Source organism: Meriones unguiculatus, chromosome 16 (genome assembly GCF_030254825.1).
Source record: "Meriones unguiculatus strain TT.TT164.6M chromosome 16, Bangor_MerUng_6.1, whole genome shotgun sequence".
NCBI lineage: Eukaryota > Metazoa > Chordata > Mammalia > Rodentia > Muridae > Meriones > Meriones unguiculatus.
The window spans coordinates 4,359,484-4,375,427 of record NC_083363.1 but is presented as its reverse complement, the minus strand read 5'-3'; the positions used below and the strand labels follow the sequence as shown (position 1 = coordinate 4,375,427).

At 56.9% G+C, this 15,944-nt stretch overlaps 2 protein-coding genes across 6 annotated transcripts; both read right to left on the bottom strand.

Annotated features, from left to right (window-relative positions):
• Positions 1–277: 277 nt before the first annotated feature.
• Positions 278–2,759, bottom strand: Rpl10a (ribosomal protein L10a). Of its 2 annotated transcripts, XM_021629448.2 has the most exons (6): positions 2,642–2,759; positions 2,358–2,432; positions 2,190–2,270; positions 1,700–1,848; positions 690–862; positions 278–477 (listed from the first exon to the last, which is right to left on the bottom strand). In XM_021629448.2, the coding sequence occupies exons 1-6, from the start codon at positions 2,644–2,646 to the stop codon at positions 307–309; spliced, it is 654 nt and encodes a 217-aa protein (XP_021485123.1). In that variant the 5' UTR covers positions 2,647–2,759; the 3' UTR covers positions 278–306. The 2 variants fall into 2 exon arrangements, with proteins under 2 accessions (XP_021485123.1, XP_060225152.1); XM_060369169.1 differs by lacking the exons at positions 2,190–2,270; positions 2,358–2,432; positions 2,642–2,759 and adding an exon at positions 1,945–2,097.
• A 1,980-nt stretch (positions 2,760–4,739) lies between these two features.
• Positions 4,740–15,566, bottom strand: Fance (FA complementation group E). 4 transcript variants are annotated; one of them, XR_009586685.1, is made up of 10 exons: positions 15,435–15,566; positions 12,591–13,209; positions 11,934–11,978; positions 11,620–11,688; positions 11,257–11,400; positions 10,918–11,041; positions 10,720–10,798; positions 8,970–9,036; positions 7,298–8,759; positions 5,158–5,180 (listed from the first exon to the last, which is right to left on the bottom strand). XR_009586685.1 is itself a non-coding variant. In XM_060369167.1 (9 exons), exons 2-9 carry the CDS (start codon positions 13,161–13,163, stop codon positions 5,079–5,081), a joined length of 1,284 nt encoding a protein of 427 aa, XP_060225150.1. In that variant the 5' UTR covers positions 13,164–13,209; positions 15,435–15,566; the 3' UTR covers positions 4,740–5,078. The 4 variants fall into 4 exon arrangements, 1 of the variants encoding a protein (XP_060225150.1); XR_009586684.1 differs by having other exon boundaries at positions 7,298–8,721; XM_060369167.1 differs by lacking the exon at positions 11,934–11,978 and having other exon boundaries at positions 4,740–5,180; positions 7,298–7,423.
• Positions 15,567–15,944: the final 378 nt, after the last annotated feature.

Below are 15,944 nucleotides of genomic sequence, written 5' to 3'. Positions count from 1 at the left end.
TGTCATCAGCCCACCAGAATTAGAATTCTAAATTCTGCCCAGTTTTGTCAAGGACACTGGAGACAGAGCCTTAGTGCAGGCTGAGGACAGCAGCAGTATAGAACAAGAGCAGGCAGAGGCCCCTGCAGGGTCCTTCCACACAGGCTGGGCTTTGGGATGGGGTGTGCCAGTGTTGAGGTTACCATCACCACACCCATCCTCACATGCAGCTCACTTTACACTGGGTTGTGTCCGAGCTCCACTGCACACTGCAGTTAACCACAGGCAGACAAGGGAGTGGTGGTGCTAAGGGTTTATTGGGGCGTCCTAGTACAGGCGCTGGGGCTTGCCCATGGTGCTCTTGATGTACAGAGCCCGGACGTTTTGCCAGTTCTTCTTGAGCAAGGACACCAAGAAATTGACAGCCAGGTGGATGTTGTAGACCAGCTCATCATCCGTCATCTTCACGTGGCCAACGGCCACCGCCAGACACAGCACCTGTGGGGAGGGAAGAGGTCAGGAGCAGCACGCTGCAGGCTGTCCCTTTCCCCAGTGCCTAAATATTCAAATCCAGGTGGAGGGCTCTTCAGAAGGCTGCACTGTGCTGTCCTCCAGCCAGCCCTGCTATATGTTTGCCTCAGGAGCCTAACTTTGGTTCCTTGGGGCTTTGCACTACAGGCCCTCCCCAGAGGCACCATAGCCAGACCAACCTTCTTCATCTGGAACTTGATTGTGGATTTCACCTCATCAACTTTGGCCACCATGTTTTCATTGTGTGTCAGCAGGGAAGGGAACTTGCCAGCCTTGTTTAGGCCTGGGCCCAGGATACGTGGGATCTGCTTAATCAGAGACTCTGAGGCCAAAAAGGCATCATACTTCTTGGCTGGAATGAGAAGCCACAGGGTACTTAGGACCAGGCCACAGAAGCACTTAAACCCTTTAAAATGACCAACAGCTGGGTGTGGTGGCGCAAGCCTTCAGTCCTGGCACAGGCAAGCCACGGCTACATAAAAACTTCAAACAGAAAGTGGTCACCAACCTGCCTCCCCAGACCCACTGAGCAGCTCCCATCAAGTGTCACTGCTCCTTACACTGGTCTTAGACCAGGATGACCCACAGACCATTGCAATCCCAGCACTGCGGCTGGCGGTACAGGCCTATAACCAAGCCCAGAGACGCCCGAAGCAGGACTGCCAGTGCAGCCTGGGCAACTTAGTGACAACGGAGGACAGAGCTCAGTACCAGATACCAGAACAGGCCCCTAAGCACTTCAAAGGGAGTTCAACCTCTGACCCAAATTCCTCTCGAAGCAGGTCTAACTTCATTTGCTTTACTGCAATGTGTGGCCTCACTATAAACACCTATGCAAACACGGGACCACACCCCCACGGAACTTCTAGACCACCATGCAGGCCAACCAGTCAGACCTTTCCCCTTTGCGACCCCACCAGGCCATCAACGCAAGAAAAACCAAAAGCTGCCTGTGGGTCAACTTCTCACACCTGGGAAGGGAGGGCCTCAACTGATTGGCCTGTGGGTGTTATTTTCTTGATTGCCAACCGATGGGAAGCCCACTATGAACGCTGCCACTTCTGGGCCAGGTGGTCAGGGGTTGCATTAAGGCACGCCAGCTGCGGCATCAGGATGGCAGCCAGGGCATCTCCAGTATCTCAAAGGCGAGCCCTTCCCCCGAATCCAACATCAGACCAACTGCACCTACCCAGCTTTTTGACCAACTTCTTGTTCTTATTAAGTTTCTTCAGCGCCTCAATGTCCATGTGAGGGATATCCACGGCTTTGGCCTCATCACAGTGCTGCTGGTCCCCCAGGACGCACACCGAGAACTTGGGGCGAGGAGTGGACTTGAGCCTGCCGTTTGGGGGGAGGGAAAGAACAGGTCACGGCCCGTCCCGAGCGCCCAGAAGGCTGAAGGAGTCTGAGGTGGCAGCAAGCCCCGAATCTTACCCAGGCGTCTGCAACGCTAGCCTGGCTTCTCAGGCTAGCCGGCGGGCTCGGCCGAGGCCTCCCCACGCCTCCCCTCTTGTTTTAAGACCCAGGGTGGGGGTCCGTCCAGCCAGCCTGCCCGCAGCAGGACTCCTGAACTACCCTGGCGCGTCAGTGTCCCCGTGCCCGCCTCGGGCTCCGCCAGCGCGGCAGGGGGAGGCCACACGGGAACACTGAGGGCTGGGTGGGGTCAGAGCGGTGCCAACCTGACGGTGCCCGAGAAGCGTTTGTCCTTCTGAGGGTCATAGTTCTTCAGGCTGATCTGCAACTCCACTGTCTCCAGAAACCTAAGCGAGAGGGCAGCGGCGGCGTGAGTCCAGGCCGCCGGCTTCCGGGACGCACACCCCGCCCCGCCCGGGGAGGCCCGCGCTCACTTGCGGCGTTTGCGCTGGTTCCCGTGCAGGACTTCCCGCACCGCCTCGTACAGAGTGTCGCGAGAGACTTTGCTGCTGTTGGGGAGAAGCGATGGGGTTCAGGGCCGGCCACGCTGGCCGCCGGGAGGGCGGGCGCCGGGCCCCGCGCCGTGGCCCACACCATGCCGGGAAAGGGCTCGCGCCACGAGCAGCCGCAGGGACGGCCTCCGAGCCGGGCCACAGCGTGCCCGCGGGACGCCCGGACGAGCGGATGGCCGCGGATCGCGCCCCGGCAACTTACATACCTCATGGCTACTCCAGCGGCGAAAACCGGAAAAGAGAACAGAGCGCTTTGCGCTTGCGCTCAAATAGAGCGCCCGTTCTCGCGAGAGTTGCTCGGTTCCGCGGCGCTTTCGCGCTCCGCCAAGCTGCAGGAGCGCTGCTCTTGGCGGCCTCTAGGGGGCGCCAGCACGCGGCTGCGCCCCGAGACCTGCGCTGGGACTCGCGAGCAGTCCTGCCTTGGGACCGGCCGGGTTCTGGGCTGCTCCCATGCTCGTGGCTGCGGCACCGGGACCGGAGCTGGGCCCTGAGATCGGAGTTCTGCCGACTTCCGATCCTCCGCCTGACCTGTGTCTCCCGCAGTCCCCAGCAGACCTGTCTTCCTTCGTCGCCTAATTTGGCGATGAGCCCCGGAGAGCCACTGAGCAGCCGCCCCCTCTAGCCCGCATTGTGCAGTGGGCCAGCCACCGCATGTGGGCAGACGCTCCGATGACAGGAATAGCTCGAGGAAATGATCCTCGTGGAGATCGGCAGAAATGAAGAGCGCCTTGTGCCTAGATTAGCATCAGATGCGCCTCATTGGAGCGCAGTGCAAGCCTCCTCCACCTGGGAGGAGGCGCCCCCCAGTCTGCCTTGACCCCTGATTCAGCCTTCAGGCAAGGTGGACTTGGGACAAATGCCCCCGTCTTTTCTCATTTAGTTGGCATTTGAAACAAAGACGTCCTTCTTGCCTGACCAGAGTGGAGCAGGGTCAGGGATCGGCGTGAGGAGCCTCTAAATCTGGGGCGACTCACTGGGATCCTGAGGCGGGAGGCATGCTGCTTTAGGACACCCTCGCCCGGACCTTGCCGTAGATCTGGAAAGGTCACCGACAAGGCGAGGTTCCCAGGTTTGTTTCTTGAGCACCAGGTCATTCCCGTGTTTCTGTACTCGGCATCAAAACCAGGCTTTATCCCTGCACTGACTTTCCTCTCCATCACCTTCCTGTGGACTCAGGACTTCAGAGGAAGTCTTTGACGAACCCAGAAAGTTCTGCTCCCCACCCACTGCACAGCTGAGATAGCAGGATGCCATCATGAACTTTCCTAGGCTAACTCAGGAACAACTGTGTGCTAAATTTGTTTATTCAAGACAGGGTTTCTCTGTGTAGCCCTGACTGTCCTGGAACTCACTCTGTAGACCAGACTGGCCTCAAACGCTGCCTCCTGAATTTGGGAATCAAAAGGCGTAGGCTACCCTTTGTGGCTAACATTTGTGCTAAATGTTTTTGGGTGAGGTACCTGCACAGTGCTGAGGGAAAGCATATACCTTTCCTGAGGGCACCGTGTCTTCTCTGCTCCCTTTAGGCCCATGGTAGCCCTGGTATCCTTTAGATCCCATCCTAGCTCACACGACCCAAAACTGGAGATGTAGCTCAGTGGTACGGCATTAGCCTAGCAGGCGTTAGATCCCGGTTTCTGGGCCCAGCACTGAAACAAAAGTTCTCGGGCCCAAGCCCTCCCCAGTCACATTCACGCAGGCTGCTGACAGGCCTGCCAGGCTGGAGGGTAACACATGACCTGGCTGACCTGGACTAACTTCACAACTCCAGGCTCCGCACCCTTTTCTCATTGAACAGAGGTGGGGCGGGTGAGGTGAAGGGGGTTCAAGTGCCTAGACCTTGAAAGCCGGCACCGTATGTCTCTGGAGCTGACATGTATGTTCCTACACATTTGTGTTGTGCATGCGAACACGCCACTGCACAAACGTGGAAGTCAGAGGACGACCTCAGATGACAGTCCTTGCCTTCCATTTTGTCTCAGGCTAAGCTGGCCTCCAGCTTTGGGGGATTCTGCTGCACCCCCTCCCATCTTGCTGTAAGGGCAGGGATTCCCGGGGTTCTGGGGATTCAAGTTAAGATCCTGGTGCATTTAGCAAGCTCTTTACCCACTCAGCCGTCTCTCAGCCACATGCACAAACTTTTTTTGGAACAGGGTCTCTCAGGTAGCTTAGGCTGGCCTTGAACTCCTGGTCCTCCTGCCTCTACCTGAGTGCTGGGATCACTGCCCCCTTTAGACAAACCCCAGTGGCCTGAAGGCTGTGCCATCTCCCAGCACCTCGCCCTGAGACCATGGGTTCACCATGTTTGGATGAACTTTCTTCTTTTTATTAAAAACTATTACAAAATTATTTAGTTCCGAAACAAAAAGGAGGGTCACAACTTCTACCCGAGCACCAGAGTCAAGCTGAGCACACAGGAACCCCGGCTCTCACGTGCAGCACCATCTACCACGGATCCTCCACGGTCCCCGTGTTGTGAGATGCGACCAGGAGTGGGAGCCAGCATGGAGCTAGGCCTCCTCTCTGCTCTTCGTGAGGTCAAGATGGCCTCTGCACGGCTTGGATGTTGGGCGGGCGGCAGCTGACTCCTGAGATGGCTGTGCTCAGCTCAAAGGTGAGGGGTCAGGGGGTCCTTGCAGGTGGTCAGTGGGCCAGATGTCTCAGCGCCGCCTGCAGGGACTTCTTCAGGAAGGTGGCGTTGGGCTCTAGGGCCACAGCCAGATCCAGGCTCTGCTGCTCTGTGATCTGGACAGAAGGACTCAGGTCAGGACTGCAGCAGCCAGCCTCATCTCCCAACCGCCACAGGCTGCAATTCTCCCAGCTGTACAGCTCAGGAGCCCAGGTGTGTCTCACAGGGCCCTCCTGGCCCTCCCGGGCTACAGACGAGCAGCAAGGGTTGGGGACACGCCACTGAGCCACCCCTCTGCTCTGGCCATGCTCTCGCTCTCTGGCTTGTCTGTTTCCTCTCACAGGGCTCAGACTCCACATCTCCACTCTCCAAACCCCACTCCTCAGAGAAGACAGCGGCAGGTCCCTCCGCAGCTGAAGGTGCTGATGCCTCTGGGGACAGCTCTTCTTCCGGGATCTAGAAGTCTCTGGAGGACTCAGGAGCTCTAAAACTACACAGCCTACTCACGTTCCAACTCCCACTTTCCTGGGATCATGGACTCAGCTAATTCCCCGTGTGATGGCCGATCTTAGTTGTCAGCCTGACCCAGCTGGGTAAAGAGGGTGCCTCCACTGAAGGGCATTTCTGTATTGTTAGATAACAGATGGCGGCTCAGCCACCTGTGGGCAGTGCTGCCCCTGGCCAGGTGGTCCTGGATTCTATAAAAAAGCAAGCTGAGCCCAGGCCTTTAAGCCCACCACCCAGGAGGTAGAGGCGGAGCCTGAGGTCAGTCAGCATAGAGGGTTCAGGCTAGCCAAAGCTACAGGGCCTAGCAGGCAGGAAGCCCTGAGTTCCAGGCCCAGCACTAGCACTGCATGAACCAGGCCACAGAAGCACACCCTGTTTTCCTAGCACTCAGGAGCTGGACACAGGGGGGTCACATGTGCAAGGTCGTTTTGGCTGCCAGGCAAATTCAAGGCCACCCTGAGCTCCATGAGCTCTTGTCTAAAAACAAAACAAAATGAAAAGCTCCCAGGCCCATGACCCGCATGGCCTTCGATACTGTGAGCTAATCTCTTAGCTTGCAACCGCTACCACCCGTCCCCTCTGTAATATGGAGCTGCGACACAGATGCTGTGGCACGAGACAGCCGGACCACAGCACAGAGGAGAAGTCCAAGCGGGCAGCAGACCCCGCCTCAAAGCAAAACCAACAAAAGGAGCTGACCGCGTGAGGCCCGATGCACAGGACAGACGGGAGCTGGCAGAGTCTTGCGTCTTGACGCACGGGACAGGCTGGGAGCAAACAGACTCAAAGGCTTGGTACGGCGTTCGGGTTGTGGCTAGAAGCATCAACAACCCACAGCTTCGTCTTGGCCACCCCTGATTCTCCCACTGTCAGCTCCTGCCTACAAGGGCAGCCCCGGCTGGCGCTGTGCCCCTGCCGGGAACGGTCTTCCAATTCAGTCCTTGTCTACACGGCTTTCATGTGTACTGGGATGGAAGTGAATCTCTCATACAGCTTGGATTGGCCTTGACCACATCCTTGTTTCTTCCCTTAACTTCCAAGAGTCTCACATGTTCAAGGCTGGCCCTGAACTTCTGATCCTCCTGCCTCTGCCGCTCAGTGCTGGGATTGCATGTCTGCCTCATCCAGTTTACAGAGTATTCAGAACTGAGCCCAGGTTTTGTGTATGCTAGGCAAGCACTCTACCAACTGAGCTCCGCCCAGCCCTCCCCTCCTATCACATCATCACCATCATCACCATCATCATCATCATTATCATCACCACCATCACCATCATCTTCTTCATGATGGAACAGGGTGTTTACATAGCTCTTATGTCCTGGAACTCACTTTGTAGACCAGGTTGGCCTCAAACACACAATCACCTACCTACCTACCTACCTCTGCCTCCCTAATGCTGGGCATTGACCACCATGCCTGGCTTTATTTATTTTTGTATTTTGTATTTGTCTCATTATGTAGCCCAGCCTGGCCTTGGACTTATAGCTATTCTCCTGGCTCAGCCTGCCCCACAGAATCACCATCCTCAGTCCCAATCCCCAATAAAGCTTAGCTGCTCTGCTCCTTTGTCACCAAATGCCTGTGCACAGCTCCTCCCAGGGATGACGGCTGGAGACAGGGTCAGCTCAAGGAGAAGGTCAGCATGATGGGCTCTCCTACCGTCTCAGAGGCCCACATCCCACCATCATAGAGATAACGGCTGGATGATTGAGCCTGTTATACTCACACTGGCCTGGTACTTGGTCATCACTGTCAGCATCAGCTTGGCATAGGCCATGGAGGTGGTGGCTGTGGGTCCCTCTTTGCAGAGCCTCTGCACCAAGACACTGAACACCTCAGAGGTCATCTCCACCTGCACACATTGGGACATGGGACAGTGACACAAAGGCAGCCCTGGTTCAAACCCAAGCTCTCCATTTCCTAGCAGATAGCTGAACAGAGTTCTCTAGAATGGCTCTAGAATGTTCCTCCACAAATCCAAGTGCTGAAGACGTGGTCCCAGGGCGAGGTGCTGGGAGATGGCGCAGCCTACAGGCCACTGGGGTTTGTCTAAAGGGGGCAGTGGTAACCTGGTCCCTGCTCTCCCTCTGCTTCTCAGCTGCCACGATCCAAGCAGCCTACCTATCACATGCTCCTCCCTCCATGTTGGCGCCTCCAACAGGCCTAGGAGCAAAGGAGCCAACAACAGGGAGAAACTCTGAACTGTGAAGCCATGCCAGCCTTTCTCCCTGCTTTTTGCCTCTGGCATTTTGTCACAGTAAGGGGATGCTAACACACCAAGTTAAGCCCCATCTCCACAACTGGACAACAGAACTCAAAGTAACTGAGGGCTGTGAAGAAGACAAACGAGACAGCATAGCCATGGCTTCACTGCCCTTGCTCAGACCAGGGCCACGGGGGAGCCAGGGACTCTAGCCTGCCTCAGTGGTTGAAGCCTGACTGAAGGGAGGGAGGTCCTGAGGGACACGCCAGCTCTTCATCAGCATGAGGTGGCAGTCAGCACCTCACACCTGCCATCTTGAAATCTCACCACACTCTCAGAGAAGGAGACCTGGGCAGGAACAGCCAGTCAGCCACTGTGATGCTCCACCTTCATCCGCCAACTAGACAGATTTCCAGTCCCCATGGAAATGCACCCGTGGGCGTGTCCATGAGGGCACCTGCAAGGCTCCATTAAAGGAAGGTCCTCCTTAAAGGCAGGAGGCACCATCCCTCGGGCTGGGGTCCTCTTCAGTTTCTGTATGCGGACCCCACGGAACCAGCAGCCTCAGCCTCTGACCCCCCACGCCTCTCCCAACATGACTGGCTGTATCCTTAAGCTGGAAGCCAAAACCAAGCCTGCCTTTTTTAAAATTTTTATTAATTACAGTTTATTCATTTTGTATCCCAACTGTAGCCCCCTCTCCCATCCCCTCCCAATCCCACCCTTCCTCCCTCTCTCTTCTTCTCCTATGCCCCTCCCCCAGTCCACTGATAGGGGAGGTCCTCCTCCCCTTCCATCTGACGCTAGTCTAACAGGACTGGCTTCTTTGTCTTTCTCTGTGGATGGGTAAGGCTGCTCCCCCCGTCAGGTGGAGGTGATCAAAGAGGCAGCCTATGAGTTCATGTTAGAGATGGCCAAGTCTTCCTTCTTCAAGTTGACTTTGTGAGCTAATTTATCACAGCAAAAAAGGTAATTAACTAGTTACCTAAGATGAAAAAAATGACAGGATCCAGGAATGGTATCATACACCAATCGTGAAAGAACAGGGGTCGGGGGAGACAAGCCATGTTTCTACACTGTGAGTGCAAAGCCAGCCCGGATTACATGAGCCCCTGTCTCAAGATAACAAGTGACAAGAATAATATCGTAATGGCGGCCTGCCTCACAGCGAAGCCCTCTCAGGCAGCCCGCTCACCTGCCGTTCCAGCAGCGCCTGCAACACCAGGAAGGTCTCCTCCCGCCAGGCCAGCTCCAGGACCTGCCTGCAGACGACACGGCTGAGGAAGGCCCGTCCTCCCCCGCCACGGGCGCAGCGTCCCCGAGCAGCCGCTGGCGTTATCTGAGAAGTACCCCTCCCCTCCCAGGCACCCACACAGGACCTCCTCTTTCTTTTAAAACGAAAGCCTTACAAGCTGGGCGCGGCAGTGGTGGCACACACCTTCACTTCTGCAGACAGACCTCTGAGCTCCAGGCCAGCCTGGTCTACACAGTGAGTTTGACAGCCAGGACTACACAGAGAAACCCTGTCTTGGAAAACCAAAAGGACTGGCTGGCCTAGAACTCCTGCCTCAGTCCTCCTGCCTCACTTCCTCCTGAGTGCTGACATCTGACATGTGAGCCATCAAGTCCGGCTCCCAGTCAGCATTTCTGTTTTCTGCTCTGGCTGTGGATCTGCTTTCCCATCCATCTCAGGGGCACCTACCTGCTTCCGCCGTGTGGATTCCAAGACTCAAGCTCATGGGGTCAGACGTGATGGCTATGAGGCCCTTCCCGCTGAGTCATCTCTCCAGCCTTATTTTGCGTTTTGCTTAAGAATTTTATTCTTTTAAACTGTGTGTACCTGTGTGTGCCACCTACAGTCAGGTGGCCAGGCCACTAGTGTCAGAGCTAGTTACAGGTACCCTAGCCACCTGACACGGGGGCTGGGGCCCAAACTTGGGTCTTCCGCCAGAACCATGTACACCTAACTGCTGAGCTGTCTCCCGCAGGCTCTGTATCATTTAGGAAATAATGTAGCCCAGGCTAGCCCTAAACTTAACATATAGCCAAGGCTAAACACCTATTCCTCCTGCCTCCACTACACCACGAATGCCCAGCCATTCTTCAATTTAACCGCCTGAACCTAATGCCAATTTTGAGCACTTACTGTATACTAGAAACATTACATGAATTTGGTGCTGGGCCTCATATGTGCTAGGCATGTGCCTCATATGTGCTAGGCATGTGCTCTCCCAATGAGCAACACCCAGCACCTTGGATGTCAGATCTCCTGAGAACTCACATACACACTATCGCACACACCTGGAAAAACCCCATAGTGACTGCCAGGCTCAGACACAGGAATGAGGAGCTTAGGCCAGTGTGCCACCGTGTGCTTATAATCCTGGCACCTGGGAGCTAGGTGGATGGGAGTTCAAGGCCAGCCTCAGCTACAAAGTTATGCTCAAGGCCAGCCTGGGCTACATGAAACCCTGCCTCAAAGATAGATAGATAGATAGATAGATAGATAGATAGATAGATAGATAGAGATAGATAGATAGATAGAGATAGATAGATAGACAGACAGCAACAAGCTTGAACTTGCATCCACCCATCTAAGTCAATAGACAAGGCTGGGAGTGAACTGACTGTGGACCAATGCTCTTAGCCACTACAGCATGTCCTGGCTAGGCTGAGCTGCTTCTGAGAGGAACCACCAGCCTTCTGTCTGCACACCCCAAGGCACCCAGAAAAACAAGGGGAGATGTCCAACACGGCACCCAACATGGGCCCAGAGGAAAGGGCACAAGGCAGTTAGACCCCAGTGCCATGACGCGTGTGCATGGGTGTGTGAGTGTGCGTGTGCGTGTGTGTGTGCGTGTGTGTGTGTGTGTGTGTGCGGTGCTGGGGATGAAGCCGTGGCCTCAGGCAGGCCTGGCTGGGGAGAAGCCTGCACACTCACTCACCCCAGGATCTGGAGCTGCATGTCCGGCTCTAGAGACCCATCCTTCATAAGGGAACACAGTAACTCGGTCTGGGCGGGACCTGGGCGGGAGACAGGAGAGAGGGCTGGGGAGGGCAGAAGGCCGACAGGGAAGGGGCCGCTTCATGGGGGGGGGGGAAGGGCACTGGGCACAGAGGGCCTGGGCTGGCTCTCCACACACCTACGCCCGGGTCCTGGAGCAGGGGACAGAGCACAGCCTTGCACACAGCGTAGGTGTATTTCACGCAGAAGGAGACCAGGGCAGCTCTGAGCAGCCTGGAGGCGGAGGCCGGCAGCGAGAGGATCTAGTCACCAGGGAGGGGACAAAGTTATGGGGGAAAAGCCCAGCGGATCTATCTAGGGTCACACTGGCTCCCAAACCTGAAAGCCCATCGGGAGGAAGTCACATGTATAAGGACACACAGCCAGGAGCCCACCCCTCGGCCCCTCTCCCAAAGCCCCTTCCTGGGGACTCAAGAGGACCCGCCCCCCGTTCCTGGCCTGGTGGCCCTGAACCCACCCGGTCCAGAAAGAGGCTCCTGGCCAGCACGGAGGCGCTGGCGATGCTGAGGGCTGGCGTGAGACCCAGCAGGCGGCTGCAGAGCTGCAGGACGCCTCCGTCGGGGAGCTGGGGCAGCTGCAGCTGGCTGCAGAGCACCTCCATCTGGGTGGGGGACAGGGAGGACATTAGCTGGTTCTGCTGGGCCACAGCCCAGGGGGCAACAGGAAGGGCAGAGCAGGGGTGCGTGGGAGGGAGAGCCGGAACCTTGGACTGATCACCGACTCCAGGTGACCCTGCTGAAGAGGCTGAAAAAGGCAAGCCCCTCCCCTGAGCTCCACGGGAGGTGGGGAAACAGAGGCAGGGGCAGAGGTAGAAGCTCACCTGGCTGGGACTACACTCATGGAGACACTGCAGGTCCACTGAGAGCTGCTCCTCCAAGCCCTCCAGGCCCTGGGGAGGCAAATCCCCAGTAAGGGCTGGCAGGTGCTGTGAGGGTCAGAGGCCGCTCTTGGGAGGCACAACCAAAGGGCTTCCTGGGGGTGACGGCCTGTCCAACCTTGGCGCCATGGTGATTGTCCTCAGCTCTCCCTCCTACCCAGCCCCATGCCAGGCTCCGTTATCTGGGGCTTCCCTGGGCACCACTAAGGTACAGACAGAAGCCGAAAGGGCTTTGGGGAGCAGGGTGAGCCGGTCACCTCCTGGAAGGCCTTCAGCAGCTCCTGCAGCCTGGGCACCTGGTCCTGCGGAGGAGAGAGCAGCCGTCATCCCTGTACTGCAGCAGGCGCCCCGCTCCTCTGCAGCTCAGCGTTCTTCCAGAGGAGCTGCACGCAGTTCCGGCGCCCACACTGCGCTGCTTGCAATCACTGTCACTCTAGCTCCGGATACCCTCTTCTGGCCTCAGTGGGCACACACGTAAAATAAAGACTTTGAAGAGGGGGAAGGACGGACGGGAGCTGATGGGCAAAGGCAATGCCATCTTTCAGGACGCCTAGAGCAGGCCTGTGCGAAGGCCAGCCCGCTGCTTTGTCTTTTCTGCATCCAGCCTCGGTGGGCAGGTGGACCCAGTGTGGGCAGGCTGGCTGGCTGGCTGCTGGCATGACTCAGCGCAGGGCAGAGCGGCGGGGCTGGACCCTTCAATCGCATACTGTAGACCACCAGGACAGGTGCTCCTGGTAAGCCCCTCCTCATCCACATCAGTTTGGGGAGAGGAAGCTCTGCTCCTTCCCTCCTCCACACCCCAGCCCTTATCCCTGATCTATGGGTTACAGAGTCCCTGTAGGGGAACGTGTCTGAACCAGCTTTCACCATCACGGTGAAGGACCATCCTGAACCCAGATCCCCAGCTCCAGTACCTGGACAACTTCGGGCAACTCCACAGTCTGGGCTGGACCCTCGGCCTCCTCAGCACCGGGGCTGGTCTCAGGCATCTGGGCTTCAGCGTCAGGCAGTATACCTCCTGCACCTTTGGAAGGGGATTCCCAGGACTCCAGCTGGGGTCCCTCTTCCTGGTCCTTTCCTTCCGCCGCCGCCGCCGCCGCCACCGAGTCCTCCTCACAACCCCGGAACCTCTTAGGGGCTCTCTCTGACTCAGGGCCGGCAGGCTCTTCCTCTGGCTCCTTGCTCCGTTTCCCACAAAGCTGAGAGTGCCTGTCCTCTGGCTCAGGATCTGCAGCCAGGGCTGATTTCAGGCCCCTCCCGCCCTGGCCCAGCCGCCCGCACAGGTTTCGGAGCTGTGACCGACAGTTTGTGGATAATGGAGAGGTGCCCCCCGCCGGGCCTCCGAGCCCCACATCCCTTCGCAGCAGCTCCGCCAGGGCGCGGAGCCAGGCATCAGGGGAAGACGCTGTGTCCTGCTGGGCCAGCTGCAGCACAGAGCGGAGGCCGCTCTCAGGTAACGAGGGTCGAACAGCCATCAGCAGGCACATCAGGTTTTTCCGGCAGACCCCAGGCAACCGCAGCAACAGTGGAACCCTGAAAACAATCGAAGCTTACTTTTTGCTTTCTGAGGTGGGGATCTCACTACATCGCCCAGGCTGGCCTTGACCTCTCAATCCTCCTGCCTTAGCACCCTAAGCGCTAATTACAGGCATGTACCATACCTTTGGGGCACTGTGGCAGGGGAGGGACAGGGAATGGGTGGTGATGACCCAAACAGCTGCTGAGGATAGGGGCCCAGCTTTGGTGGCACACACCTTTAATCGTGGCACTTGTGAAGCTAAGGCAGACAGATCTCCATGGGTTTGAGGCCAGCCAAGCTACATAGTGAGACTCTGTCTCAAAAACAACAGGGCTGGAGAGATGGCTCAGGGGTTAAGAGCACTGGTTCTTCTTCAGAAGACCCTAGTTCAATTCCCAGCACTCACATGGCAGCTCTGTAACTATCTGTAATCTAGCTCCAAGTAATCTGACACCCTCACACAGACAAGCATGCGGGCAAAACACCAATGCGCAAGTAAATGAGCAGGTTCAGTGGGCACGCCTGTGATCCCAGCACTCGGGGAGGCAAAGGCAGGATGTCTGTGAGTCTGAGGCCAGCCTGACCCAGAGGGAGTCCAGGACAGCCAGGGCTACACAGAGAAACCCTGTCTTGAAAAATAAAGTGAAACAAACAAACAAACAAATTGATAAATGAAGAGTTGCTGACGATGGAAAGGGGACAGGAGAGTCAGAGAGAGCCAACAGGCACCAGGGAAGCCCTGTTCTTAGACCTCTATTCAGCTAAAAGCTGTGTCAGAATCTACACCAGAAAGGGCTTCCCACAGCAAGTGGCCTAGAAGCAGGAGCTGGGCAATAACCCTTCACCCTTTACAGCTCCTAAGGGGCCAGCTGCTGCCGGAACCGCCATCCTCTCCCTCAGCCCTGTCCTCCAGGGCCCTCAGGGCCCCACACATTCAGCTCTCTAGGGTTCTGCTGGGGCGGCAGTGAGAGCCGGCATGACCCGAAGCAAGCGACCCTGTGTCCACTCCTTCCCGAGGCAGGGCTACTTATTCGTCATCCCACAGAGGTGCCTGGCCTATGAGGCTAGAGAAAATATACTTTTTAACTCATGGGAAACGGCTGTTATGTCAGAGGGAAACAGCTAGTGTCAGAGTAAGAAAACAGAATTTGTGGTCTAAGAGAAGCTACTGCAGCCGAGTCCCAAAGTCCACGCGTGCACGCCAGAACATGTACACACACACACACAACCAAACAAAGGGTGAGACTGAGGGAAAGAAAAAGAAAAAAGGCAGGCCGACACTCAAGCTCCTAGAGGGAATCCCTTGTCATCCACAAAAAGGGTCAAAGTCACTCAGAACTTACCAGGACCACCTAAGGGGGTGTGTCCCACCTCTGCCGTAAGGTGAACGGTGTTTGGAAAAGCTGAAACTCATCAGGCCTTATTCCATTACCTAACACATCGGATTAAGTAACATCTTTTTTTTTTTTTTAAATATGGTTTTGCCAGCCATACAGCCCAGGCTCCCAACTTGAAGCAATCCTCCTGTCTCAGCTTCCTGGTTGCTGAAATTACACCCTACGCTGTACGGCCTGTATTTTAACACCGATGACCACACAACATAAGACATATGTACATCTGTATTGGAGGTACTTTTTTGTTTCTGCTTTTGGAGACGCGGTTTCTCTGAGCAACCTTGACTGTCCTGGACTCACTCTGTAGACCAGGCCTCGAATTCACAGAGATCCGCCTGCCTCTGCCTCCCCGAGTGCTGAGATTACACTTTACCACACCCGGCTTCGAGGTACTTTTTTATTTTTATGTTTTTCTATTGTTGTTTTGACGGGGTCTTTCTATGCAGCCCTGGCTGGCCTTGAACTTGAAGAGATCCTCTGCCTCCTGCAACGCTTTTTTTTTTTTTTTAAGATTTATTTATTATGTATACAGTATTCTGCCTGTATATCATTGTAGATGGTTGTAAGCCATCATGTGGTTGCTGGGAATTGAACTCAGGACCCTCTGAAGAACAACCAGTGCTCTTAACCTCTGAGCCTTCTCTCCGGCCCAACATTTTTAAAGGGATGGATGTAGGCAAACAAAATCAACTCTGCACTTAGAATTATGCCTGACAAAGGCGTGTCTCAGCCAGGCTGGGGCGTGTGCTGGTAATCCTGAGATCGAGGCCGGCCTGAGCGAGATGAAACCCTGAGCCAAGCAGACATAAGCGGCGGGGAGGCGGGGGCCACGGGCGGGGACTCACAGCTCCAGGCGGCCGTCGGGGCCCCGCACCTCGGGCTCTGCGCGGCCCAGCGCCTCCAGGAAGCCGTCCCAAGGGAAGTGCTCCGCGCGGCGGCCCAGGGCGCGCAGAACCCCCAGGCCGCGCCGCGCGCCCTCGGGCCCCGCCTGCAGTGCCTGCAGCAGGAGGCGGGCGGGGGCCTCCAGGGCCGCCCAGGGCGCCGCCCCGGCCGAGGCCACGGTGTCCGACCCGGACCTCTCCAGCGCGGAGCCGACGCGGGGCGGCGCGTGGGACACGCCGCGGTCGAACCGCTCCACCGCTCGCGCACAGCCAAGCGCGCGGGAGAAACAGCGAGGGCCGGAGCTCCGCCTCGAAGGGCGGGGCTTGGCGCTCGGGGCGGGACAGGAAAGGGAGGGGCTAGAGATGGGGCGGGGCTAGCAGCTAACCTGACCCGTTAGAGAGCGCCCGGAAAAGGGCGGGGTCTGGGGGCGGAGCGAGAAGAGCCATCAGGAAGGGGCTTAACCAGCGCCATAG

What these genes read in the sequence shown, in the direction of transcription:
- Rpl10a (XM_021629448.2), bottom strand. An exon ending in CGCTTCTCGGGCACCGTCAG is followed by an intron (nt 1,849 to 2,189) that starts GTTGGCACCGCT and finishes CCCAAACGGCAG; the next exon opens with GCTCAAGTCCACTCCTCGCC. An exon ending in GAAGTTGGTCAAAAAGCTGG is followed by an intron (nt 863 to 1,699) that starts GTAGGTGCAGTT and finishes TTCTCATTCCAG; the next exon opens with CCAAGAAGTATGATGCCTTT.
- Fance (XM_060369167.1), bottom strand. Translation starts at nt 13,163, where the DNA reads ATGTGCCTGCTGATGGCTGTTCGACCCTCGTTACCTGAGAGCGGCCTC. An exon ending in AGTTGCCCGAAGTTGTCCAG is followed by an intron (nt 11,689 to 12,590) that starts GTACTGGAGCTG and finishes TTGCCTCCCCAG; the next exon opens with GGCCTGGAGGGCTTGGAGGA. An exon ending in GCTCCAGGACCCGGGCGTAG is followed by an intron (nt 10,799 to 10,917) that starts GTGTGTGGAGAG and finishes TCTCCCGCCCAG; the next exon opens with GTCCCGCCCAGACCGAGTTA.